General features: G+C 48.6%; 2 protein-coding genes across 5 annotated transcripts in view; one reads left to right on the top strand and one right to left on the bottom strand.

Moving 5' to 3' along the window:
- MPP2 (MAGUK p55 scaffold protein 2) overlaps positions 1 to 27,714 on the top strand; it is a 627,381-nt gene that overhangs the window by 445,361 nt on the left and 154,306 nt on the right. The gene's annotated exons all lie outside the window — the stretch shown is intronic.
- LOC147717051 (uncharacterized) overlaps positions 4,318 to 27,714 on the bottom strand; it is a 55,454-nt gene continuing 32,057 nt past the window's right edge. Inside the window, exon 5 of the mRNA XM_086919289.1 lies at positions 4,318 to 4,332. Coding sequence (XP_086775415.1) covers positions 4,318 to 4,332 — 15 coding nt within the window. The remainder of the gene's footprint in view (positions 4,333 to 27,714) is intronic.

Genomic DNA, 27,714 nt, shown 5'->3' on the forward strand with positions numbered 1-27,714 from the left:
TGTTCACTTGTTTAAGGTATATCAAATCACAAACAATTAAAAACAGCTTTACAACACTAATCCTTTTCTTTCAAGAAGAAAGATCGCCTTTACACTCTTGTGAACTTGTTAAATGATGTTCACGTTGCTGTTTTTAGCTTGAAATAAACAAATTCCAAGTCGATGCAGTAATGTTCTGGCGCAAACCTATACCAATACTACCTACTTCCTCATTCCCTTAAAATGGTAATAACCCACATATACAAGTTCTTGCGCAGGCTTTGCTTACGAGAACAGCCGTTGAGCTGGTCATAGGAGGCAGTGCAGTCATCTGGAATGTACGTATTGTTATTCTTTGGATCAACAACCTACTGCTCCTTCATACATGTCACTCAGCTTGACTCCACTCCCATTGAACTAAAATACCACCAGGGACATCTGAACTTTGGTCGGGTTCCACCCCCATGAACAAGATATATTTTAAGGTGAAATGAGGATGTATGCAAACAGTACAAAAATAAACACAATATACAGAGGTGAATCATAAAATACATCTTCTGAAGCAAAGTCGAGAGTTATGTTCAGACTTACAGCTTCAGAACCTGTCCCAGGCACACTAGTGCCCCCCCCTCTCTTCCAGCATGGAGACTTTTTAGTGTGTGGGTCAGTTGATGGGAGTCATCGCTTGGCCAGGCACTGCGAAGCCTCCCATGCAAGCAGGCGTGTTTCCTCTCCTGTGCCGCACCAAGTTTGGTCAGAAAGCAAGGTCCACCCACACAGTAAGGCAACCTTGTTTGTAGTGGGGGGCTAACTGCCTTCCACTGTGAGTCCATATAGCTCTGTCCTTTCCCTAAATCCGGGCAGTGGGTCGAAAGAGAGTAGGTAGTGGCAGAACTGGGCAGCTAGCCAGTGAAGAAGCAACAGTAGAAATCCCTTCCTCTCTCCCGCTTTCATCTTTTCAAAACATGTTGCCAAAAGTTGCATGAGATGCTCTTGGCCTAGTCATTACACAACTTCCTAGCTCAGGTCCCTGCTCCATCCATAAGGAAACTGATGCGTTTATCCAGCCGACAGAAGCTACATGAGAGTTCCTGTAGTCAAGGAAATAGCTCCCTCCCAGTGCTGCACCTCCCAGGATAGATTCAACAGCAAACCCAACTATCATTCGCTTAGGTTTTACGCCTAACTGTCATCAAAATACTTACTATACAGCAACATATAATTTAACAAACTCCCAGCTCCCTTTTTGCGGGGGCCAAACTATGACAAGTACCTGAAAAATATCAATAAATGGTTCACCCCCCTGCAATGAATCTTTCACTCTCTTGACAAACACCCACTGATGCCAGCAAGTCCCTAATTCACACCAGTTACGTCTTCATTTTTAGTTCTTTTCCCGGCCCACGCGTTCCAATCCGCATGGGGCTCAGTCATGGCGGGAGTTCATTGACAAACTCCCCCGTGCATCCCTCTGCCCCCGCCTGGGTTTTGTGATGTTATGAGACGCATTGTTTGAAAAGCTTTGTGTCCCCAAGCGCTTGGTCCCTTGATGCGGAACATAAAGCTGAGAGTGGGCCAAAGCGAATTCTGTCTAGAGCGGGGTGCTTGCTTGCACCCAGAATCTTTTCCCTCTCACCCTCCTTCTTCGAAAGTGTGGTACTTCAAGGAAGAAGAGATTATCTGAGCAGGGGGGTTGTGTGAGCATGCAAAGCTTCAACATTGCATATAGAAAAAGTCGACAAGACCATAAACATGTGCAATGCAAAGGGCTTTACATGACACCCAATTATAGTGCTTACATTTGTGCCCCCGGTTGCAGGTGGTGGCATTTTTGGGCTCCAGGGCTTATTTTTCATCAACAGACTTTGAACCAGAACAAGTGAGAGAAAAAGAGAAAGATAGAAAACAATTTTAAAACAAGCATTTGCAATGCAATAGGTCTCGCATTTACGTAAGTTTAAGCTATTGGCATTGTAAAACACAATGCCTTTTATTTATGTTTTAAAAATGAAAACAAAAGTTAAAGGCATTGTTATTTGCAATGTCAGTAGCTCAAACGCACGTAAATGTGAGACCTATTGCATTGCAAATGCTTGATAACAGAGAGGTCAGTAAATCCTCAGTCCCCTTCAAGACTAGTGTCGGCGCCCTGAAAACTTTACTTACCGCATCCGAGCACACAGTCTGCAGTCCTTAACCCTACATGTGGAGTGACTGCACTTTGTGATCTTACCTGCCCTCGGCATGTCTACTGCCTCAGTGGGAGGCCTTTCATCACCCAGCGGTGCTCTATGCCCTCTCCGTGCACAGTGTCAGCACATTCCCAGCTGCTTGTGTGGCCAGTACTACTGGCACCCTCTACCCAGTGGCAGAAGAATAATATCTCCCTCACTGAGCTCTTTGTGCGCAGTGTCATCTCTGTGCCTGCCCCCTTCACACCCAATATCAGTTCTCAGTAAGTAACCTTCCCCAGTCCAACCATTCTCCTGACACCGACCTCTGTGACTCTTCAGGTCCAGAGTCAGCACCATGTGACCATGCCTGCCCAGGCCCCCATCCCGGACCCTGCCTGCCTAGTGTCAGCATGCAGCATTAGCACTGTAATGCTACAGTACTCCCAGCATGCTCAATACCCGCTGCCTCCAAAACTTCCCATGCTCTCTACGCCCTGTGACAGCATACAAACCTCTTCTGCCCTCTCTGTTCACATCACATTCCCCAACGTCAGCAGCCCAAACTCCTTCTTATTGCCCTCTTATGCCCAGTTTGATCATTATACACCTGCTCCCCGCATGCCAATTGCCTGCATTAGCACTCTATAATGCTACATGCCCCCTGCTTAGCCAATATCAGCGTCTCCGAATCTCTTCTCTCGATGCCAGTTATCCAAAGCAGTTAGTTCCCACTGCCCAATGGCAGCAGCCCTCGACCCTCCCTGCCTTTCGTCTAAATGCCCAGTGTAGGCACCTCCCAGTCCAACTCCATTCTTAGCGACAACTGCCTGCCCCCTTCCCCCCCTCCATCTCCACAGGCGACCCCAGACCCTCCTCACTTTCTGCTGGTGACAGTTGCACGCGATCCGAGGTGACAGGCAAGGCTGCGAGGAGCGAGGTGCAGATTCTCTCCAGCAACCCCTTCCTCGCCAAGAATCGATTGGCCAATGCAAATCCTGCATGCTTGCCCCCATCTAATAAGGGGGCGAAGGAGGGGTCTCCCTTTCAGAAGAATGGACGCTAGGGTGTTTACAATAAGTGGGCAGAGCCAGACTGGAGACAACAGGGGAGTGAAGGAGCATCTGGGGCGACTGAGGTAGGAAGAGGGACAGACTGGAAGTGGGCCGCGTACAGAAAGAGGCACTGCTGGCAGGAGGTAAAGCGCGCCACCAGTGTGTGCAGTGCCAGAGAGATATTGGTGCCCAGGGCGAGAGGAGCAGAGCGATGCTGAGGCAACCTGTAACACACATGCACCTGCTGAAGACCTGGGAAATGCCATGGTCCTGCTAAATCCATGCTGAAAGTGTCTGAAGTACCCGGCAAGCTCTGCCTGCAAAAGAACAGCGGTGCCAAACCCACGCTGGTGGAAACCGACAATGGAAGGTGGACCCCGGATGACCCCAGTATTGGAAATTGGACAATTAACTAGCAGGGAGCTCTGGGGACGAGCCGGAGCTCTGGGGACGAGCCAGCGCTGAAGGGCGTTCAGCCAATGGCGTGCTAGCAGGGCGGAGCCCTGGAGGCGGCCGAAGGGCAGGGGCTATGAATCCTGCGCAGCCGCCATCCTGCCCCGCCCGTGCACCGCAGCCGCCGCTCCCGCATCAGAAAGTTAGCAGGCTGGAAGTTGTCAGCCTGTCTCTGCTTGAGAGCCCCTGGCCGCTTCGCCCCCGCCCGCCCACCCATTGGGAGCCGAGGACCCGGCGCTCTAGAGGAGCGGCTTTCGGAAGCAGGTGAGAGGGACGCCCCGCGGGGGCCCGTGCAAGAGCGGACTCCCATAGACACAGACTCCACCCTCCCTCCGCGCACGTGTGTGTGCCTGCGTGTGTGTGTGCCTGCGTGTGTGTGTGTGTGTGTGTGTGTGTGTGTGTGCGCGCGTGTGTGTGTGCGTGCATGCGTGAGTGTGGCTGATGCGGGCGTGTGTGTGTGTGTATGCATGCGTGAGTGTGGCTGTGTGTGTGTATGTGTTATTCACTTGCTGGGAATGTGGGATAGGAGATGTGCACGGCGCAGGGCTGTACACGCGATGAAATCGCCGACGGCCCTGCGCGTGCCCATCCCCTGTCCAACATTCCCAGCAAGTGCATAACAATAGGTCTTTTCGCTGGACCGCAGCGCTTCGCTCTGCTTACACCAGCTCAACCTAAAAAGAGAGAAAGCAGAGATTAACATGCATTGACAAAGCCCATAGTTTGGCTTGTCTTTTGAGTCCTTGCTAAATCATTAAAAAGCATTTGCAAAGTCACAAGGTCTGGCGTTGGCTATCAGCCTTTTGGCTTTGTCAGTGCTTGTTTTGTATTTTCTTTGTTAGTGTTCTGAAATTTGAGAAATGCAACAAAATATTGAGAAATGTGTCTCCACATTTTTAATGATATCTTTGGGCTGAAATAAGATATTGATATAACTATCTTTCTCATCCCCCGCTTTATCTCTATTGCTCTGGGTCAAAGTCAAATGATGAAAAGTAAGTCTCTGTGCTCAAAATGAGTGCTGGTGCCCAGCACCAGCAACCTCCAGCACAAAGTAAGCACACCACATCTCTTCTTCTTAGTGATCTTCATAAAAGAAAGGAAAAGGAAAGTCTATGGAAATATTATTGAAAGAGCTATTTTGTTTGAATGATCCTTGCTGAAGCTGACAAAGTAGCAGAATAGTTATGCAATTAGATCATAAAGGACACTAATAATGATTCAAGAAAAATAATCAATACGGAGTGTCATGAATTCCGGATTCCCATTGGCAATGATGCTATGAAGAAAGAACTTTGGAATACCTTCTATCGCAAACCGCACAATAGGACACAAATATCTAGGCTAGCTTGTCTCTGTCCTGCCCCAACCTTCTCGCTATTCAGGTAGGTTACCGGTGGGATTTGCGAACCTTTAGGGTCTAAGTGGGAAGAAAGTTTCTTGGATTCAGGTACAGTGAGCTCTTGGTTGTCTTGCACTCAAGTAACAGTTATATGGCCTTTCATGACATTGGCTGTCTTGTTATAAAATGTGCCTATTATGTTAATTTGTATTAGTCTAACTTGGTGTCGTCCACATTGGACTGTGGGGTCTATGCAGGAGGTTGCTCCGTTGTTTAAGGCCTTGCGTATGAAGGGAAACAGCCTTTTCAACGCGGGCAGACCCACGCGTGCTACTTTCTGCAAGCGCAACCACGCGTGCCTTAACCACGCATATGCCTTAGCCACACATATGCGTGGTTAAGGCAGTGCACGGTCTAGATGCGCGGCTGGGCGGGCACAGGAAAAGGAAGGATTGGGAGAGGACACGGACGGGTTAGTGGGGCTGGCCCAGGTTTTGGAGGGTGGGGTCATTTTTAGAGCTCAGGGGAGTGGGGATTGTTTATAGGGCAGGGGGCTGGGTTTTAGGGCTGGAGGGTTCAGTTTGTTTTAGGTTTTAGGGGATAGGGTCGTTTTTTGGGCTATGGGGGGGGGGGTCAGGTTGTTTATAGGGCAGGGGCCAGGATTTTCGGGCTCGGGTGTGATGTTTACCACACACCCCTTTACCAATCATGCCTTTACCATGAAATTGCGTGGTAAAAGAATGCGTGGTAAAGGGATGCGCAGTTCAGACACATTCGTTGTTCGGGCTGCGTTGAAGAGGCACGTGTGATTTAGCCATGCAGGCCTCTGTCATACAACCGCGCGTGAGTGCATTGTCAGCAAACACAAAGGTGATGTGACTTTCTTCAGGCGTTGGTGTTGGAATCCCACATGGCTCTCTCTGCACCAGAGACTTTGAAAGTGTGTTTTTGCAAAGATTCGTTTTTTTCCGTCTTCTTTCTCGTGGATTTTTGGTTTGGTTTTTGCCTCATCAGTATGTAATACTCTGCGATTATGAGATCCATCTGAAACTAAGATAGAAACAAACCTTATTTATTTTTAGTCCACTTACATTACATGTACATAGGACATGTAGTCGAATTTGCCGCAGTCCCTTTTGGTTCATATTGGTGTACTTAGCACTGATTAATGTTTGCATATATTTCTGCACGTGTTTCATTTGCTTCCAATGCCTGACAATCTCTCATGTCCGCCTGGTGTTCTGAATTTATATGAATCAGGCTGGTGTGTTAATAAAGGTACTAATGAGCCATCTGCTCTGGGATCTCCCTACAGGTCAACCAGACATTGGCTTAATCCATGGGAATACCTCTTAGAGGCTGCTAGGCAATAGCACAGTTAGTTGATTGACATGTGGTTGATTATGCGGCATCTATAAAAGTCTTTGAGGTTCACTGACCTGTATGTAAAGCTTTACATTTCACCTTGAGTCAATCTTTCTTTTTTATGGGTGCAACGGATCTAGAAATCTCCCATAGATGGAAGAATATGTAAGCATCCCACTCCATTTGGAAGGTGGACTGGAGATGGGGAGCAATGGAACACCCATCTTTGATTGTCGTGTGCATGACCCAAAGTAGCCATCCGCAGTGGAGACTGCTTGTGTGATTGACACCGAGAACCACCAATGGGAGCAATTACTAAGCAGAAAGAGGTGCTTAGCGTAACCGAGATGAGTAAACCATTAAAAAGGGACACTGAGGTTGCATGTGAAGGAGAAATCAGCGAGTGATGAGAGAAAAAGGTAGCATGGCATTAAGGAGTGTAAAGGTGTGGTGATGAAGTGTTTAATAATGGTGTATTGAGAAGCGAGCCTTCAGGAATAATCAGGAAATGGGAGATGGAGGTGGGGTGGGGTGAGGAAACTTGTTCAGTCATCCGGGGGTGAGAAGCAGATTTCCCCATGGCTATTGTTGGTGGGAAAATGAAGCAAGTCTATCTTGTAATTTGACCTAGAGGTAAATAGGAAGTTGCGTGTTACTGAGGGTCTCTACCTAATAGACAGGTTTGCAAGGTGCCCAGGGAAAGTAAATAGATTGTGTTTGCTCACATATAGGGAAACAAGAATCCGCGTAGCCAGATCTGTGGGTAAGATTGATGGATCCGGCTGAGGTGCTATAAGGACTTCATGGTTTCAGTTGATCATGAAGTATCCCGGGTAGGTCATGAGAGGAGCTGGAGGAAGTGTGCAACTGCAGAAGGATTTCATTGCCTTGGAAACACTATCTTCATCTAAGGCTATTGGCCTTTGTACTTTGCCAGGCCTAAGAATAGATTGTAGTTCTCAGTTATAGTGGAGAAGTGTGGCTCAATGGTTAGAGCGGCAGACCCTGATGCAGATGTCTAGCCCTGGACCAGGGTTCAATTCCCCGCCTCGGTGGGTCTTGGGCTCAAAAATTCCACAGACCTGATAATTCTCGCCTCGGTGCCTATTCCAATCATGGAGTCCCACTTTGCAACTCTGGGCAATAGCTTGCTTAATCTCCACAACGGCCCCCACAACGCTAAGGATGCCTGGCCTCCACCTTGGGGGTGCCCAGGAGTGGACGCCTCACAGGGAAAGCCAGGATGGGTTCCATAGCGGTATTTGTACAAGCGCCTTGAGACCCTTGCGGGTGAGTAGTGCGCTATACAAGTATCAATTTACATTACATGCCCGTTTGTTTTCCCTCCTTTTCAATAAACAATTCGCCATGATTCCTCCCAAATAAGGCCTTTTTATTCCTATTTCCTGAGATTCCTGCCTTTACAAGGACACAGTTCCCTCACAGTGGTATGCAGTGTTAGAGACTCATGCAGCAGCAGACCATCTAAACCCACCTCAAGCAAAGGCAGCCTGGATGATGGAAAGCCATGCTGTTGTTTAAATAGCTGCTGCCAGTCACTGCTCAGGAAATTATTCTACCTGAGACCCATATTTCGCTGAAAAAGTACAAAGTAGTAGATTGGTAAATTGTGTCTTCAAGCTCTACACAACTTGCAGGTTGAAACAGGTAGACGTGCATAATCGATACCACATTTTGACGGTAAGTGACAGAAAAATTAGGCAGAAAGGTTGTAAAAGTCATCAGTGATGGACCTGCGTGATGGGTCATGTCAAAAGAACCCAAGAAAGAGCTTGTGTGATATCGTCAGGCGCACCGCCAGGGCGATGGCCTGCGTGACGGGGCTCGTCAATAAACTCCTAGCCTAGGACATACGGTGATCTCGTCAGGCGCACCACCATTGCGATGGCCAGCGTGACGGGGCTCGTCAATAAACTCCTAGGACATAGGGTGATATCATCATGAGCACCACCAGGGAGATAGCCAGCGTGACGGGGCTGTTCATGGAACTCCTGGGTGATACCGTCGGGCGCACCACCAGGGCGATGGCCAGCGTGACGGGGCTCTTCATGGAACTCCTGGGTGATAGGGTGATATCATCAGGCGCGCCACCAGGCAGGTGGACTGTGTGAAAGAGCCTTTGAGAGCTTGGTGATGTCGCCTGACGCGTCATCCGTGAGTTGGGATGTCTTCTGGGGCCTGTTGGAAAGCTCCAAGAAGGATCTTGGGTAATGTAATCAGACACGCTATCAGATGAAGTATGCAAGAACCTTATAAGGGAGGATCGTGCATGAGAGTGTGAGTGAATCCAATCAAAGAGATATTTCAGATGAAGCTGGGAGAGTTAACGGTGAACGAAGGAGTTCTGCTGGGACAAACCCATGAGCCGGGTGACAAGCAGTCAATCAATCAATCAGGATATTTGTAGAGCGCACTACTTACCCGCAAGGGTCTCAATCAATCAATCAATCAATGACATTTATAGAGCGCACTACATACCCGTAGGGTCTCAAGGCGCTGGGGGTGGGGGGGGGTGCCGCTACTGCTCGAACAGCCAGGTCTTCAGCTTCTTCCTGAAGGAGAGGTGGTCTTGGGTCAGGCGCAGGTCGGTCGGGAGGGAGTTCCAGGTCTTGGCGGCCAGGTAGGAGAAGGACCTTCCTCCTGTAGTCGCTCTTCGGATGCGGGGGACGGCGGCGAGGGCGTGGTTGGCTGATCGGAGGTGGCGTTTGGGAGCGTAGAAGTTGATTCGGCTGTTGAGGTAGCTCGGGCCTTGGTCGTGTAGGGCTTTGTGTGCGTGGGTGAGGAGGCGGAAGGTGATTCTTTTGTTGACGGGGAGCCAGTGAAGGTCTCTCAGATGTCCGGATGTGGCTGGTTCGTGGGATGTCGAGGATGAGTCGAGGATGAGTCTGGCTGAGGCGTTCTGGATCCGCTGGAGTCTCTTCTGGAGCTTGGCGGTGGTACTGCGGGGGGGGGGGGAGAGGGGTGCGGGGGGGGGTTGCTGCTACTGCTACTGCTCGAAGAGATAGGTCTTGAGTTGCTTCCTGAAGGAGAGATGGTCTTGGGTCAGTCATAGGTAGGTGGGGAGGGAGTTCCACGTCTTGACAAGCAGTTTCTGTGCCTACGAACTGCATAGCACTGCTGCTAGGGATTAGCAAAGCCTCTCTGCTGGCGGCTTAAGAGCTGTGATCCAAGCTCTGCCTTTCACTGACACTCATCCCTAGCCGTGAGTGAAAGGCAGCCAGTCCAAGGGAAAGGGTGTGTTTATCCTTCTCCAATTCACTTTAGTTCCTTTCTTCCATCTTTCTAGCTCCTTAATCTTTCACACATGTCGTCCTCTTGTTACTTTTTTTCATTTCATGGTCTGCCTTGACAGTGCAGTTGTAGCCAGACAATTATCTGATATTCACCAGGAGAAGAGCTTTGGCTCCGCCCCCATGTTTGGAGCCAGAAGTAAATGTTTTGATTGGGCAGAATGTGTGTGCTTCCAGAAAAAAAGTGCCTGGCTTCCACACAGCTGTGATCATTTTGTTTATTTATCCTGCTTCCTGTGTTTGAACTTTAATAGGCACAGAACATGACATTGTAATGCTATTAAAGTGTCTTAGATAACTAGTTAATTTATGGTGTTTTTCTCTGGCAGCAGTACAGATGGGAGGATGGCAGTCATTAACTTACATGGATTTTTAGGTCTGGCTTGTCAGTGCAACTGTCACTTGACCTTATATAACTCACACCAGTATTATTCTGCAGTTCTTCCTTTCACACAAATACATATATATTCCCATGCTACTACTTCTAATGCTTCACATTACCATACAACATACATTTAAAGACAGACCTATTGACGATGCCAATGCTTGTTACTTCCCTCATTCCCCCGTCCCTGTCTCTTCCTTAATGCCATCTTTCTCTTTACCCGTGTCTTTCCTGGTCCCCCACCCCCCTTCACTCACCCTCTTCTGGCCACTCCTCCCCATCACCAAGAAAAGAATGAGCCATGGAATCTCCGCATGCAGGAAGCAAATGCATAGGACGGCTTGAGCCGTTCACTGGTGACGTGAGACACCTGCAGCATCTGTGATGATGCCCCGTTGACACCCTCCCCTCCAGGGATGATTGACCAGCGTAGAGAGGAAGGGAGGTACAGAACCATCGGTGACCTGGCCATTACATTCAGACGTGGTCCGATCCACGAATACAAGTATGACATTTACTCAAGGCATTAGCTCCTCAAAGGACGGTAGGGATGGGTCGGAGTCAGTTACACATTCTGCCACTGCCAAACCAGTCGTCCAGAGAGCCCAGCATCAGAAAACTCGGGCCGGTCAGTCTTTAACTCTCTAATGAGGGGCGGAGCCTTCCATGTAATGATTAAGTGGTCAAATGTGGTCATATAGGGGGAACAGAAAGACAAACAAGCATTGACAAAAACAACTACTTTGGCTTTTTGCATAATAATCCGATCTTCGTATGCTTCGTTAAACCCCACAGAATAGTTATTCTAAAGGCACAAGCACTTCACGCTGCCTTTACAGCACAAACTGCAGGCCTGCCCCCTTCCCCCTTCCCCAGACCCGGGTACAGCCGGACAGCAGCAGTGCAGATTTACTTCACACATAGCACATGTAGGGTGACCAACCTTCCGTACATTTCACAGACTGCCCGTTATTTGGGCCTCTTGTCCGTTGTCCATGAGGAATTGTTTCACGGACGGACACAAACAGAACCAGCACATCATGGACTGCAGCAGAACAAGCTCCCCTCACATACAGAACACTAGTACAGCTAATGCAGCAACAACGAACGCTTCACTCACACAAACAGAACCAGCACATCATGGACTGTAGCACAAGCTTCCCTCACATACAGAACATTAGTACAGCTTAAACAGCAGTGCACACGTCACTCACACAAACAGAACTAGCACATCATGGACTGCAGCAGAACAAGCTTCCCTCACATACAGAGCATTAGTACAGCTAATGCAGCAGTGCACGCTTCACTTGCACAACATAACTAACACATAATGGACAGCATCAGGACAAGCTTCCCTTGTGCACAGAACACTAGTACAGTACATGCAGCTGCAAAGCAAGCTTCCCTCACATACAGAACAGCGGTACTGTACATTCAGCAGCAGTGTAAGCTTCACTTACACAAACAGCACCAGCTCATCATGGACGGCAGCAGGACAAGCTCTCCTCACATTCAAAACACTGGCACAGTACATGGACCAGTAAAAGCTTCACTGACATAAACAGAGCCAGCAGATAGGCAGCATCAGGGCAAGCTCCCCTCATGCACAGAACACTGGTACGGTGCTTGCAGCAGTGAAAGCTTCACTCACCCAAGCAGAACCAGCACATCATGGATGACATCAGGGCAAGCTCCCCTCATGCACAGAACACTGGTACGGTGCTTGCAGCAGTGAAAGCTTCACTCACCCAAGCAGAACCAGCACATCATGGATGACATCAGGACAAGCTCCCCTCATGCACAGAACACTGGTACGGTGCTTGCAGCAGTGAAAGCTTCACTCACCCAAGCAGAACCAGCACATCATGGATGACATCAGGGCAAGCTCCCCTCATGCACAGAACACTGGTACGGTGCTTGCAGCAGTGAAAGCTTCACTCACCCAAGCAGAACCAGCACATCATGGATGACATCAGGACAAGCTCCCCTCATGCACAGAACACTGGTACGGTGCTTGCAGCAGTGAAAGCTTCACTCACCCAAGCAGAACCAGCACATCATGGATGACATCAGGACAAGCTCCCCTCATGCACAGAACACTGGTACGGTGCTTGCAGCAGTGAAAGCTTCACTCACCCAAGCAGAACCAGCACATCATGGATGACATCAGGGCAAGCTCCCCTCATGCACAGAACACTGGTACGGTGCTTGCAGCAGTGAAAGCTTCACTCACCCAAGCAGAACCAGCACATCATGGATGACATCAGGACAAGCTCCCCTCATGCACAGAACACTGGTACGGTGCTTGCAGCAGTGAAAGCTTCACTCACCCAAGCAGAACCAGCACATCATGGATGACATCAGGACAAGCTCCCCTCATGCACAGAACACTGGTACGGTGCTTGCAGCAGTGCAAGCTTCACTCACCCAAGCAGAACCAGCACATCATGGATGACATCAGGGCAAGCTCCCCTCATGCACAGAACACTGGTACGGTGCTTGCAGCAGTGCAAGCTTCACTCACCCAAGCAGAACCAGCACATCATGGATGACATCAGGGCAAGCTCCCCTCATGCACAGAACACTGGTACGGTGCTTGCAGCAGTGCAAGCTTCACTCACCCAAGCAGAACCAGCACATCATGGATGACATCAGGGCAAGCTCCCCTCATGCACAGAACACTGGTACGGTGCTTGCAGCAGTGAAAGCTTCACTCACCCAAGCAGAACCAGCACATCATGGATGACATCAGGGCAAGCTCCCCTCATGCACAGAACACTGGTACGGTGCTTGCAGCAGTGAAAGCTTCACTCACCCAAGCAGAACCAGCACATCATGGATGACATCAGGGCAAGCTCCCCTCATGCACAGAACACTGGTACGGTGCTTGCAGCAGTGAAAGCTTCACTCACCCAAGCAGAACCAGCACATCATGGATGGCAGCAGGACAAGTTCCCCTCATGCCCACAACACTGGTACAGTGCATTCAGCAGCAGCGCAAGCTTCACTCACACAAACAGAACCAGCATATAATGGATGACATCAGGGCAAGCTCCCCTCATGCACAGAACACTGGTACGGTGCTTGCAGCAGTGAAAGCTTCACTCACCCAAGCAGAACCAGCACATCATGGATGGCAGCAGGACAAGCTCCCCTCATGCCCACAACACTGGTACAGTGCATTCAGCAGCAGCGCAAGCTTCACTCACACAAACAGAACCAGCATATAATGGATGACATCAGGACAAGCTCTCCTCATGCACACAACACTGGTACAGTGCTTTCAGCAGCAGTGCAAGCTTCATTCACACAAACAGAACCAGCACATCACGGATGGCAGCAAGACAAACTCCCCTCACAGATATAAGATAGACAGTAATAATGTAGCACACTTTCTTCTTCCGCCAAACGTCAAGTGTTCCCCTGCATGTCCAGGTGATGGCTGGCTAAAATTGTGGGATGGGAGTAAGGAGGTTGTTCGAGGCCTAAAGCTGAGGTCTAAACTCTGTGATAGAGAAGGACGAGACACATAACATTGTTATACACTGACAGCAGCATGGCAAGCCTCCCTCAAGCACAATGCTCTGTTACAACTGTGATTTTACAGTCACGTGGTCCTTTTGACTTACAGCCAGTGGCAGTGCATTGTAAGCTTCCTTCACATACAGCACAGGAGCAGCACCGACTACACTAGTGCACGCATCATTCAGATAGGCAAGCACTGACAGCAGTAGGGCAAGCCTCGCCCCTTCATCCAGCACATATTGCTGTAATGCAAGCTTCCCTCCCACACAGTACAGGCAGTGATTCTTAGTGAAAGCTTCACTCAAGCAGGCATTGCAAGGAAGCACTGTCTGCAGCAGGGCAAGCTTAACTCATGCATAATAGAGCACCGATAGAGGACAGACTGCAGTAATGTATGCTCCCGCAGCACATACCTCAGGCAATGACTGTTGAAAGCCATGCAGGCAAACGTTGCAAGGAAGCACTGACTGCAACAGGACACGCTCAGTTCATGCATACAGCCCAGATACAGGACAGACAGACTGCAGTAACGCAAGCTCCCCGCAGCACACATCTCCGGCACCGACCGTTAGTGCAAGCTTCACTCAGGCAGACATTGCAAAGAAGCACGTACTTCAGCAAGGCAAGCTCAACTCATGCATACAGCACAGATACAGGACAGGCTGCTGTAATGCAAGCTCTCAGCAGCACACATCTCAGGCACTGACCGTTAGTGCAAGCTTCACTCAGGCAGACATTGCAAAGAAGCACGTACTTCAGCAAGGCAAGCTCAACTCATGCATACAGCACAGATACAGGACAGGCTGCTGTAATGCAAGCTCTCAGCAGCACACATCTCAGGCACTGACCGTTAGCGCAAGCTTCACTCAGGCAGACATTGCAAAGAAGCACGTACATCCGCAAGGCAAGCTCTACTCATGCATACAGCACAGATACAGGACAGGCTGCTGTAATGCAAGCTCTCAGCAGCACAAATCTCAGGCACTGACCGTTAGTGCAAGCTTCAGGCAGACATTGCAAAGAAGCACGTACTTCAGCAAGGCAAGCTCAACTCATGCATACAGCACAGATACAGGACAGGCTGCTGTAATGCAAGCTCTCAGCAGCGTACAGTTCAGGCACCTACCGTTAGTGCAAGCTTCACTCAGGCAGACATTGCAAAGAAGCACATACTTCAGCAAGGCAAGCTTTACTCATGCATACAGCACAGATACAGGACAGGCTGCTGTAATGCAAGCTCTCAGCAGCACACATCTCAGGCACTGACCGTTAGTGCAAGCTTCACTCAGGCAGACATTGCAAAGAAGCACGTACTTCAGCAAGGCAAGCTCAACTCATGCATACAGCACAGATACAGGACAGGCTGCTGTAATGCAAGCTCTCAGCAGCGTACAGTTCAGGCACCTACCGTTAGTGCAAGCTTCACTCAGGCAGACATTGCAAAGAAGCACATACTTCAGCAAGGCAAGCTCTACTGATGCATACAGCACAGATAAAGGATAGGCTGCTGTAATGCAAGCTCTCAGCAGCACACATCTCAGGCACTGGCCGTTAGTGCAAGCTTCACTCAGGCAGACATTGCAAAGAAGCACGTACTTCAGCAAGGCAAGCTCTACTCATGCTTACGTAGTAAACAAAAACAGTTCCCAACAGGTATCATGTAGAGACAATTAAATAATGTATGCAATCTGCATTACAAGAAGGGAAACAAGGAGTCACTGTGGTTTTTTGAAAAAGGCAGTATTATTCACCAATGTACATAGGGAGAAGTTTTTCGCATGGCAATACAGTTAAACAGCACTGTATAGAACAGATCTTGTGACAACCCAGTGGCACTTGGTGCAAGGTGCTATATACAATAAGTGAAGTGAAGGTGCAAGTGCTAAAGTGAACAGCGTGATCGACGCATGAACATAAGTATATACATCAATTGGTGGCTCAACAGAAACAAGTTGTAATCACTTTAAAATACAATTGTGGTTTCAATAGGAGCACAAATTGTGATATGCGTCATGTAATTTATGCTGTCTTGTCGACGGCATTTCGATCCCTTCTATTTGGAATCGTCATCAGGACAGGGTTGTCGATGGGATCAGTGCTGTGGGCGAGAAAGGGGTAATTAGGGGTGGGCAAGGCCCCTGCCTTAGGGGAAGGGGGCGGGGGGGGTTGTAGTGGGCGGAGGAGGAGAAGAGTGGAAGGAAATAGGGGGGGGGGTTCAAGGGCGATACGTGATCTCGGTTAAAAGAATAGCAGGAGCAGTGATTGCCTAAAAGAGACAAGGTAGGGGTCTTAATTAGGAGTGACTATGGTATGTGCACTGATGAGGAGATATGGTATGGCCAGGTGAGTTGGTGCAAGGTAAGTGAAGGGACAAGGAAGGCAATGGAAACCGGGGGGGAAAAATTAAGGAAGGGTAAAAACTTACAGTAGCACCCAAGCGAGGACGTGTGGGTAGCAGCGGCCCAAGTGGTCGTTCAGAAGTCGACGGCTGCAAGGGGACAAAGGGGGGGGGCGGGGATCAGAGCCAGATCTTAATGAAAGGGAGGCTCGAAAAGCGAAATTCGGATTGAGTAAAATTACCTGATAGTAGAATCAATCTGCTCAGCGGGCGGGATATGCGGCGCCTGCGAGGAAAAGTGGCAGGGGTCAAAGTGAGCCAGTCGCGTGGCAAATCATTACGTAATGCCACATGGCGAAGGCACAAAATGTGCAGTGTGTGGGCGCACCTGTATAGATCAAGGCGGCAGAAGGCACATGGGTCACTTCTAACGCGGGGCTGTTGGCAGTAAATGCTGGAGCTCTCTGCGCCGGTACGGAGCCATACATAAGTAAAGATAGGGCGGGGAGGGCGAAAGGGGAGGTGGGGTGAGGGGCGTGTCTCAGTGTTACCGCGGTAACAGAGGCAAACAGGAAGTGACGAGGGGGAGGAAGTGGAACAGACTGAGTCGGATCGTAGTCATGGCGATACTAACAGACAAGGCGTACTGAAGTGGCTTAATAGCAGGACGAAACCGGCATGCGTGTAATCGCCAGAGTAAAGAGCGAGGCGAGATCATAAATGTAATAGTCAAAGACAAGTACAAAAATATAAAATTATATATACACTCTTAAGGTTACACAGTTTGTGAATGCGGGGTCGGGCCAAGATGCGCCTGAGGTGGGGTGTATTCACAAAGGAAAGGGTACCCAGTTGGACGATTTGTATAAAACCAGTGGGATATTTAACATCATATTAGATTCAAATGTCAGAGGCGAAGGAGGCAGCCGTCAAGATTACAAATAATTCAGGTCCAGCTGGATACATGGTTTGAAACCAGAAAGTTAAAAACAGGTCCATAATCAAGTAGGGTAGTCAAGGGGATAGAGTTGTTCGAGCGAAATGTGCAGAGTATACATTTAGAGAGTTACATAGTTTGTAAATGCAAGATCAGGCACAATTCCGCATGGGGTGGGGTATATTTACAAAAGATGATGGTGCGTACTATTGATAGAGGCAAATGATCCAGCAATGGAGATTGTGAATAACTGGGATCCAATTGGGTATATGGTTGAAACCCAGAACATTAAATATACAACGATGATCCAACTGATAATCAAGGGAGTGGGTTTTAGATAGTGATAGTATTCGTCCACTCATCAAGAGTATTGAGCCCATGGTTGACCGAGTTAACACGTGCGATCCATTTACATTCAGCTCTATTCAGTAGAGAGGCCATGTTACCACCTCTGATTGGCAGTGTTGGTTTCTCAATGACCATCCATCTGAGGTCTGTATCGGCATGTGATTTCTCCATGTAATGTGTGACTAGAGGAGCCGTGAGTACCTTGCAGTTAATTCTGCTCTTTTGTTGTATTATCCGTTGTTTGACCATTTGAGTTGTTTGCCCAATGTAGATTAGGTCACACGGGCAACGGATAGCGTGGATTACATTTTGTGTTTTACAGTTCGAGTGGTGGGAAAGTTGATGAGTATGTCCATTGTAGATGAATTCTTTTGTATTAGTTGTTAGGTCACAGACACTGCAAGATTGGCATTTGTAATGTCCAATAACTGGGTTCAGGCCCCAGGCAGCTGTGATAGTGTGTTTTTCAGCTATCGGGGTTGGCCATGTAATGGCGTGCACCAGATGGTTGGCGATGTTATTCCCTCTCTGATATGAAAATAGAGGAGGTGCGTGAAATTGGGCATCAAATCGCAAAACAGGCCAATTTTTCTTGATTATTCTGGCAACCTTGTTACTGTCTGGGCTGAAGACAGAAACAAAGGGGATTCTGCTCATAGATTTTGGATTGTTATTAGGCATCAGTAGGTCCTCGCGGTGGTTGTACCATGCTCGTTTTTTAGCTCTTGTGACTAAACGTCGTGGGTAGCCTCTGTTGATGAGTTTTGTTACCAGGATGTCGGCCTCCCTGAAGTAGTCTTTGCGCCATTTGCAATTACGGCGGATTTGCAAGAACTGGCCGAAGGGGAGTCCATCGCGTAGTCCTCTCGGGTGGTTACTTGAATAATGTAGCAAAGTGTTACGTTACGTAGGCTTACGGAAAAGGGAAGTTCCCTTTTCCGTAACGTAACACTTTGCTACATTATTCAAGTAACCACCCGAGAGGACTACGCGATGGACTCCCCTTCGGCCAGTTCTTGCGAATCCGCCGTAATTGCAAATGGCGCAAAGACTACTTCAGGGAGGCCGACATCCTGGCAACAAAACTCATCAACAGAGGCTACCCACGACGTTTAGTCACAAGAGCTAAAAAACGAGCATGGTACAACCACCGCGAGGACCTACTGATGCCTAATAACAATCCAAAATCTATGAGCAGAATCCCCTTTGTTTCTGTCTTCAGCCCAGACAGTAACAAGGTTGCCAGAATAATCAAGAAAAATTGGCCTGTTTTGCGATTTGATGCCCAATTTCACGCACCTCCTCTATTTTCATATCAGAGAGGGAATAACATCACCAACCATCTGGTGCACGCCATTACATGGCCAACCCCGATAGCTGAAAAACACACTATCACAGCTGCCTGGGGCCTGAACCCAGTTATCGGACATTACAAATGCCAATCTTGCAGTGTCTGTGACCTAACAACTAATACAAAAGAATTCATCTACAATGGACATACTCATCAACTTTCCCACCACTCGAACTGTAAAACACAAAATGTAATCTACGCTATCCGTTGCCCGTGTGACCTAATCTACATTGGGCAAACAACTCAAATGGTCAAACAACGGATAATACAACACAAGAGCAGAATTAACTGCAAGGTACTCACGGCTCCTCTAGTCACACATTACATGGAGAAATCACATGCCGATACAGACCTCAGATGGATGGTCATTGAGAAACCAACACTGCCAATCAGAGGTGGTAACATGTCCTCTCTACTGAATAGAGCTGAATGTAAATGGATCGCACGTGTTAACTCGGTCAACCATGGGCTCAATACTCTTGATGAGTGGACGAATACTATCACTATCTAAAACCCACTCCCTTGATTATCAGTTGGATCATCGTTGTATATTTAATTTTCTGGGTTTCAACCATATACCCAATTGGATCCCAGTTATTCACAATCTCCATTGCTGGATCATTTGCCTCTATCAATAGTACGCACCATCATCTTTTGTAAATATACCCCACCCCATGCGGAATTGTGCCTGATCTTGCATTTACAAACTATGTAACTCTCTAAATGTATACTCTGCACATTTCGCTCGAACAACTCTATCCCCTTGACTACCCTACTTGATTATGGACCTGTTTTTAACTTTCTGGTTTCAAACCATGTATCCAGCTGGACCTGAATTATTTGTAATCTTGACGGCTGCCTCCTTCGCCTCTGACATTTGAATCTAATATGATGTTAAATATCCCACTGGTTTTATACCAATCGTCCAACTGGGTACCCTTTCCTTTGTGAATACACCCCACCTCAGGCGCATCTTGGCCCGACCCGCATTCACAAACTGTGTAACCTTAAGAGTGTATATATAATTTTATATTTTTGTACTTGTCTTTGACTATTACATTTATGATCTCGCCTCGCTCTTTACTCTGGCGATTACACGCATGCCGGTTTCGTCCTGCTATTAAGCCACTTCAGTACGCCTTGTCTGTTAGTATCGCCATGACTACGATCCGACTCAGTCTGTTCCACTTCCTCCCCCTCGTCACTTCCTGTTTGCCTCTGTTACCGCGGTAACACTGAGACACGCCCCTCACCCCACCTCCCCTTTCGCCCTCCCCGCCCTATCTTTACTTATGTATGGCTCCGTACCGGCGCAGAGAGCACCAGCATTTACTGCCAACAGCCCCGCGTTAGAAGTGACCCATGTGCCTTCTGCCGCCTTGATCTATACAGGTGCGCCCACACACTGCACATTTTGTGCCTTCGCCATGAGCCATTACGTAATGATTTGCCACGCGACCGGCTCACTTTGACCCCTGCCACTTTTCCTCGCAGGCGCCGCATATCCCGCCCGCTGAGCAGATTGATTCTACTATCAGGTAATTTTACTCAATCCGAATTTCGCTTCTCGAGCCTCCCTTTCATTCAGATCTGGCTCTGATCCCCGCCCCCCCTCCCCCCTTTTGTCCCCTTGCAGCCGTCGACTTCTGAACGACCACTTGGACCGCTGCTACCCACACGTCCTCGCTTGGGTGCTACTGTAAGTTTTTACCCTTCCTTAATTCCCCCCCCCCTGTTTCCATTGCCTTCCTTGTCCCTTCACTTACCTTGCACCAACTCACCTGGCCATATCTCCTCATCAGTGCACATACCATAGTCACTCCTAATTAAGACCCCTACCTTGTCTCTTTTAGGCAATCACTGCTCCTGCTATTCTTTTAACCGAGATCACGTATCGCCCTTGAACCCCCCCCTATTTCCTTCCACTCTTCTCCTCCTCCGCCCACTACAACCACCCCCGCCCCCTTCCCCTTCGCCCTGCCTTGCCCACCCCTATTTACCCCTTTCTCGCCCACAGCACTGATCCCATCGACACCCCTGTCCTGATGACGATTCCAAATAGAAGGGATCGAAACGCCGTCGACAAGACAGCATAAATTACATGACGCATATCACAATTTGTGCTCCTATTGAAACCACAATTGTATTTTAAAGTGATTACAACTTGTTTCTGTTGAGCCACCAATTGATTATTATACTTATGTTCATGCGTCGATCACGCTGTTCACTTTAGCACTTGCACCTTCACTTCACTTATTGTATATAGCACCTTGCACCAAGTGCCACTGGGTTGTCACAAGATCTGTTCTATACAGTGCTGTTTAACTGTATTGCCATGCGAAAAACTTCTCCCTATGTACATTGGTGAATAATACTGCCTTTTTCAAAAAACCACAGTGACTCCTTGTTTCCCTTCTTGTAATGCAGATTGCATACATTATTTAATTGTCTCTACATGATACCTGTTGGGAACTGTTTTTGTTTACTCTATATACCCATCCCAACGTGGTCTATGGGTCCTCTCCTGTTCTTCTTACACACTACTCATGCTTACGGCACAGATACAGGACAGGCTGCTGTAATGCAAGCTCCCCGCATCACACAACTCAGGCACTGATCGTTAGTGCAAGCTTCACTCAGGCAGACATTGCAAGGAAGCACGTACTGCAGCAGGGCAAGCGCAGTTCATGCATACAGCACAGATACAGGACAGACTGCATTAATGAAAGCTCACCGCAGCATACAGCTCAGACACTGACTGTTAGTTACGCTTTTCTCAAACAAACAGGGTCAACAGATGTGTATTATACCTGTCCTGGACAGTGGCGCTGCCACAATCAAAAGGTGTTGAGGTGGGTGGAGGAGGTGCGAGGGGGAGCATGTGAGGGGACCGCTGAGGGTGAGGTTTAATAATAAAAAAAGGAAGATTTACCTTAATCTGACAGCCGCCTAACGTCTCGGTCTTCCTGTGCTTCCTGGTCACACCATAGATTGGGACAGCATCAGAGATTTCCTGTGCAATCCCCGCACTGCTCTCATGCTATTGGAGCAACGTGGAGATTAGCCTGAGCGGGCTGGTTTGACGCTCGCTCAGGCACAGGGAGTCTGTGCTGTTTCTGCAAACTGGCTGTTCAGTAAGCTGGGTTGGAGAAACCTAAGTGCGCATGTGTGCGTGGCTGGCCTAAGACAGTCGGCCAAACATACATGTGCACTTAGAAGTGCTCCAACCAATGGCTGAAAAATAAGCCAATAATAAAATATTCTTTTCCGCTGAAAATTTTTATTTTTCAGCGGCTGGCTCTGAGTTATTGGGGCGACGCTCCTCCGCCATTGCAGAGGATCCACCCCTGGTGGAGCACCTTGGTGGTATTATATCAGAGGACCGCAAAGGGTTGCACAAGAGAGCTCAATGGATTTTGGATGCAGATTACCAGATATTACTAGCAGAGAAAATGAAGGTTGTATCACCACTGGCAAGTATACACACCACTGTAGAGGCTTCATCTAGACTATTATTCCAGTCTGGAGATTTTCACCTTGTTGTGGGGGCCCTGTGTGCAGTATTTTATCCAGTTCTGGGTGCCTCATCTGGAGTATAGTACCTATTATATTTTGTTTATTTCTGGAGGAAAGCAAACACAAGGAGATGCTAGATGGAGCGCTAAAACTTTTCAGACACTCACCACCAGTCACAGATCTGGGTTGAATCCATCATCGTTCTGTAGCTCACTTCGCCACCCCAGTTCAGACCCAGCTATATGCAAGTCAGTCTTGACCCTGTGCCTCAGGGGAACAGTCCAGCCTGAATTGCCAAGCCAAGTCTTCCCTGGACCGGAAACTAGCATCCTGGGACCGGTTTTGGGGTAACAACCCTCATCAGCCAAGCTAGCTTGAATCCAGTGGCAAAGTGAGCAAGGGACCCACGTCTGGGCATACCCTGCCAACTTAGGGCGAACAAAGCAAACACTAGGAGATGATATACAGAGCGCTGAAACCTTTCAGACAGTCACCCCAATAATAGATCTAAGTTGAATCCATCACCGTTCTTTAGCTCACTTCGCCTCTCCAGTTCATACCCAGCTATATGAAAATCAGTCTTGACCCTGTGCCTCATGGGAACTGTACAGCTCAAACGGCCAAGGTTTCCCTGGACCAGATACAAGCATCCTAGGACCGGTTTCAAATTTCTGGAGGAGACATGTGGAGTTACCTATACATTTATATGAAGTATTTTGTTTTCTTCTCAAAACCTCCTCTGGAATAATTGTCTAATTTTAGATGCTACCTCAGGATCATGGTATTTATTTCTGGATACCAAATCTGGTGCATTGCGTGTAGTTCTCTAGACTTTTAGAACATTCTGTCTTGCTATGGAGTTCACGTAAGCCATAATATGTCATGTTCTGAATGCATTGTTGAGTGCAGGAAACCCCATTTGGAGGACTGTATCCTGTTTATGAGGCTACTGTTGCTGGCTATAGTCTCAAGTTCCAGTTGTAGTGCTGTAGGTGTTTATTCTTGGGCAAATTTGTGTGTTGGGTGCCTGAATGAGTGGATCTGTTAGATGGTAAATGAGTTAGTGATCGAGTTGAAGGGTGTGGGTTGAGCAGGTAAGTGCAATGATGGGTGGCTGAGTGCATGGATAAGTCACCCATCAAATGGATTGGGAGATGCATGGATGGATGAGTTAATGGCTTGGAGTGGATGAGTGAGGATGTGAATGAGTGAATGTGTCAGTGAGTGGTTGTGTATGCAAGTGTGAATGGGTACAACAGAGGATGTATGGGTGATTGGAGGATAAACAAGCATTGGCATAGCCAATAGGTATCGCCTTTCGGGATCTTTTTAGTTTTTAGTTATGTTTTATATTATTGTATGTGAAAGTTCTAATATATGTGTTAAAACTTTCAAATACAAAAATATAGAACATAACTGAAAAAAGTGAGAGCGGGGGCGCAGAGAGTAGAGGCAGGGTGCTGGGGCATAGAGCTAAGCAGGCAGAAGGTACTGGAAACACTAGGTGAGAGCGAGGGGGGAAGGGGCGCAGAGAGTAGAGACAGTGAGCAGGGTGCTCTGGCATAGAGCCGGACAGGCAGAGGGCTCCAGAAGCACAGGGTTAGAGCAGGGACGGGGGGCAGAGAGTAGAGACAGGGAGTGTAGGAGAGTAGGGTCTGCTATCCTATGGTCACCCCAATTTTTGCTTTTTGCTTCACTGGTTTTCGACTTACTGAGGCTGTGGGCCTGCTAATCAGACCCCCAGCCTGCTGTTCTCTCTCTAAATTTATAATACATTTGCTATAGGTACATACCACAATTGGAAATTGACTCCTTGTCAGCCCCTGTACTATGCACTATAGGTGCTCAGGGCATAGGTGCCACCAAGGCCTACCAGGGGCTGAAGCATAGCTTTTGCCACCCCTGGCTGGTTCTTAAATTGACACAACTGGCTGATCACTCAGCTGGGGCAAGTGGGTGTAATCACCCCTTGCTTAGATATAGTATACCTATATCTAAACCTATATCTGGACACATATATAGCCTGTAAGCCACTCCTATGGAAGGCCTCATCAATCCTGGAGGCAGAGTGCGTGGTTTTATGTGAGATGGAGCTCTGGCATGAGCTGAGCCTGTCTGCAGCTGTCGGGAACAACTCCCTAAGCTGATCCGGGATAATGCCATACCATATACTCTTAAGCGCCTTATAATCCTCGCGGTTATATAGCAACTTTGGTTTGGCTTTATCAAAACATGTCGTGTAAGGTGTCATACGAATTGGAATACTACCCCCTCGCCAGTTCTGGCGACGGGGGTAGCATTCCACCCTTCTAGAGGGATAAGACATGTTACTTTACTGAAACGCAGTTGATTTAAAATGAGCCTCAGATCCACAAAATGGATGCCCCTGCCACAGACACGGGTCTGGCCTCCTGCTGCTGACCGAAACTCAGCATATGGTGGCCTGGACAAAAAGTTTCCTGTCGCAGGGCGGTGTCAAACCACCCCAGACAGGAGATAGTGGATTGTAGTAGGGCGGTTTCAAAGAAACCAGACACTGCCTGGGGAGCACAAGCTGCCCCTTGCATAATCCGGCCAAACCGGTTCTGGGGCCTCCCAGCCCCTGTCCCAGCGCGGCCTGGATCAAAGGAAAGGGGTGTAACCACCCCCTTCCTGGGTCCCACCCATAGGAGGGGACCTAGCAGGATGTCCAGCCCACCAGATTCGAATAAGAGTGGGAGCAGTGCCAATGCAACTCAGATCATCCTGAAGAAACATAAGAAACGAATTCTGGACCCTTCGACTTTCTACTCAACGCAGAAGACTGAAGAATCTCCCTTGTGGTCAAGGAGTGACCACCCTGTGCAAACAGGCACCATCCAGCCCTCGACCCTTGCTTTGTTGCAGTTCCCGCCGGAACTCGAGCGACAGAGATCGACGAGATCAAGCTTGCCTGCCTTCTCCCTGCCCGATCCACAGTCCCTGCAGAGCTGAGACCAGTGGAGGCGACCGGAAGCGTGGGGCACGCCATCTTGAAAAGGCCACGAGACGCTGACCGTGCAGCCCACGAGTGATCCTCGAAGCTGTGCACCGGGGTTTGAGAAGCCCCCACCCCGAGCTACACTTGCACCAAAGCTACCCCCTCCACACTCGACGAGTGCTGCGTGGGGCCCTTCTGCTTGTGGCGGCTCGACGCGTTGGCCCGGTCACTTGCCAGCTGGCTTGTGGCCCCTGTGCCGACGAAACCCGAAATGCGACTTGCTTTTCTGGTTGCTCCAGATCTGCACCAGCTCCTGTGAAAAGGAGCCCCCACTCTGACCCTCCTGGTTCGAGTGATAAGCAATCTCCCGGTTCCGCGAGGATTGCTTTTGCCAAGTGCTGTTTGCTGCAATCTTGAAGCCGACGGTGCTGACGGCGAGAGCCTACGTGGGACAGATCGTGACCTGCTCCTGGACGTCGCAGATGCCCCAGAGCCCACTTGACAGCGGAGAGAAGCCTATCGACAACGACCTGATTGCGCCCGACATTGCCTGGTTCCGTCCTGGTTCCACCCTGGTCACTGCTGAGTGACCCAGACTCTGTCCCCTCTGCTTTCAGGTACTTTTCTACCTCGATCCACCCTTGGATCGCACCGGACACTTCTGCTTCACGTCACCTGCAGCTGCAACAGCTTCAAGCACCAAGAGCCTGCGTGTCAAAACCTGACGCCACTTCGACCCTGTGCACCCACGGCCTGTGGGTGAGGTAACATTGCAACGCCGGTGTACATACACTGGTACACACCTCTAGGGTCTGTGTCTAAAGTTTTGTTCCTCTAGGTTCAGCGGAAGTATCTTTTAATTCACTTTAAGTAACTTTTACGCACCATTGACATTGCATTGGTGCGAGCCGCACTTTCCGTGCTGCACCCGTCTCCTGTGGGCTACTCCCGACTTCAGCATTGCTAGTCCTGACTGCTCCCAGCGAATCTCTAGGCCCTAGGCCTAACCACTGTTCGATTGGTATCTCTTATACCACTTTTTTAGTATATGGTTTAAGTGGCCACCGGCCCTTATCCAAAATTGTGCAACTTGTATGTTATACTGTGCTTTTGATTTAACGCTTGTGCCCCTTTCCTCATAAAGAGTACTGGGGAGTAATTTAGAAATAAATACATATATTTTTATAATATATACTTGTGTGGTGTCCTTTCATTTGATTACAGGATTGTATGTGGTAAAACAGCTCGCTTAACACGACCTCTTAAGTTAAGCCTTTAAGGCTGCTTAGTCCATGCTACCACTAGGATAGCTTGTCTAACAAGGTTGACTTACAACCAGACATCTTTGGGGTTTGTTTGGACTGATACCAAGTGGTTCCAGAATTGGAAACACTACATATCAGGCCAACTTCTCACATTGGTGTGCAGCGGTGCGGATTTGAGCTTGCTGTTTGTTTTACCATTGCAATCTTTACATCAAATTGAAAGATCACATCAAGTACCTTAGGTACATATAAATCAAAAGCTTAGCATATTAAGTTCTACTGAACTTAGTAGTTGTAGATTAAAGGGATTAGCACACCCTGACTACAACTCACTAGCAAGGGACAGTAGGAAAACACTCAGTGTAGGTAAGTGCATCACTTACACCTCACTAGCAGTCATGTCTGATACAGGTAGAGCCTCAGGCTCTGCTCCTGTAATAGTTGATCCTATAGGGACAACATCCAGATATGACAACCTTAGCCACAAAGACCTGAGTGCCTTGTGCACAGCCAGGGGGCTAAAAAAGGGCAGAGGCCCTACCATTCCTTCCCTAATAGCTATACTGGAAAAGGATGACTTAGATAAGGGGAGTCAGGCTCCCTTAGAATCAGGTGAAGGGATACACTCCCCTGAGAATGAGAATCTTCCAGAAGATGAAGAAGAGGAGGAGGAAGAGGAAGAGGAAGGCTCAGATTTAGAAGAGCCTGAAGATCAGGATCAGAGGGGAAACCAGGTACAGGTTGCCAGGCTTAACCAGGCCAACCTAGACCTACATGAGAATGGAGAGGGCCAGCACCACTCCAAATCTCATAACTAAATTCTCCCAGGTAACAGGAGGGTGAGATCTCAATCAGGGGATTCTCATCTTTCTAGTGCCTCAAGAGAATCTCAGAGAGGGATGACTCCCTCCCAGAGGAAAGAGCATAGGGCCAGAATGAGGGCTGTCCAACTCCAGATAGAGAGGGAGGAGGTAGCTCTGGCTCAAGCTAAGCTTACCTTGGCTCAAGCTAAACTTACCTTGGCAAGGGAGCAGAAATTGAGTGGCTTAGATGCCACTGGTGGCAGCAAAGTTCCTAAAGAAAAAGACAGGGCCTATGACAATAGAAACCTGACAAAAATTGTGCCCCCCTACAAGGAAGGGGATGATATCCACAAATGGATGACTGCTCTTGAGAGGGCCTGCATGGTACAGCAGGTCCCTGAGGATCAGTGGGCAGCAATTTTATGGTACTCCTTTTCTGAGAAAGGGAGGGACAGGCTCCTCACTGTTAGACCTGAGGATGCCAAAAACTACTCTGTTCTGAAGAGTGCTCTTATTGAAGGGTTTGGCCTAACCACTGAGCAATACAGGTTGTTGTTCAGAGACACCCAAAAAGCACAGACTCAGGACTGGACTGATTTTGTAGATTGTGC

This window comes from Lissotriton vulgaris, chromosome 5 (assembly GCF_964263255.1).
Source record: "Lissotriton vulgaris chromosome 5, aLisVul1.2, whole genome shotgun sequence".
In the NCBI taxonomy this organism is placed as follows: domain Eukaryota; kingdom Metazoa; phylum Chordata; class Amphibia; order Caudata; family Salamandridae; genus Lissotriton; species Lissotriton vulgaris.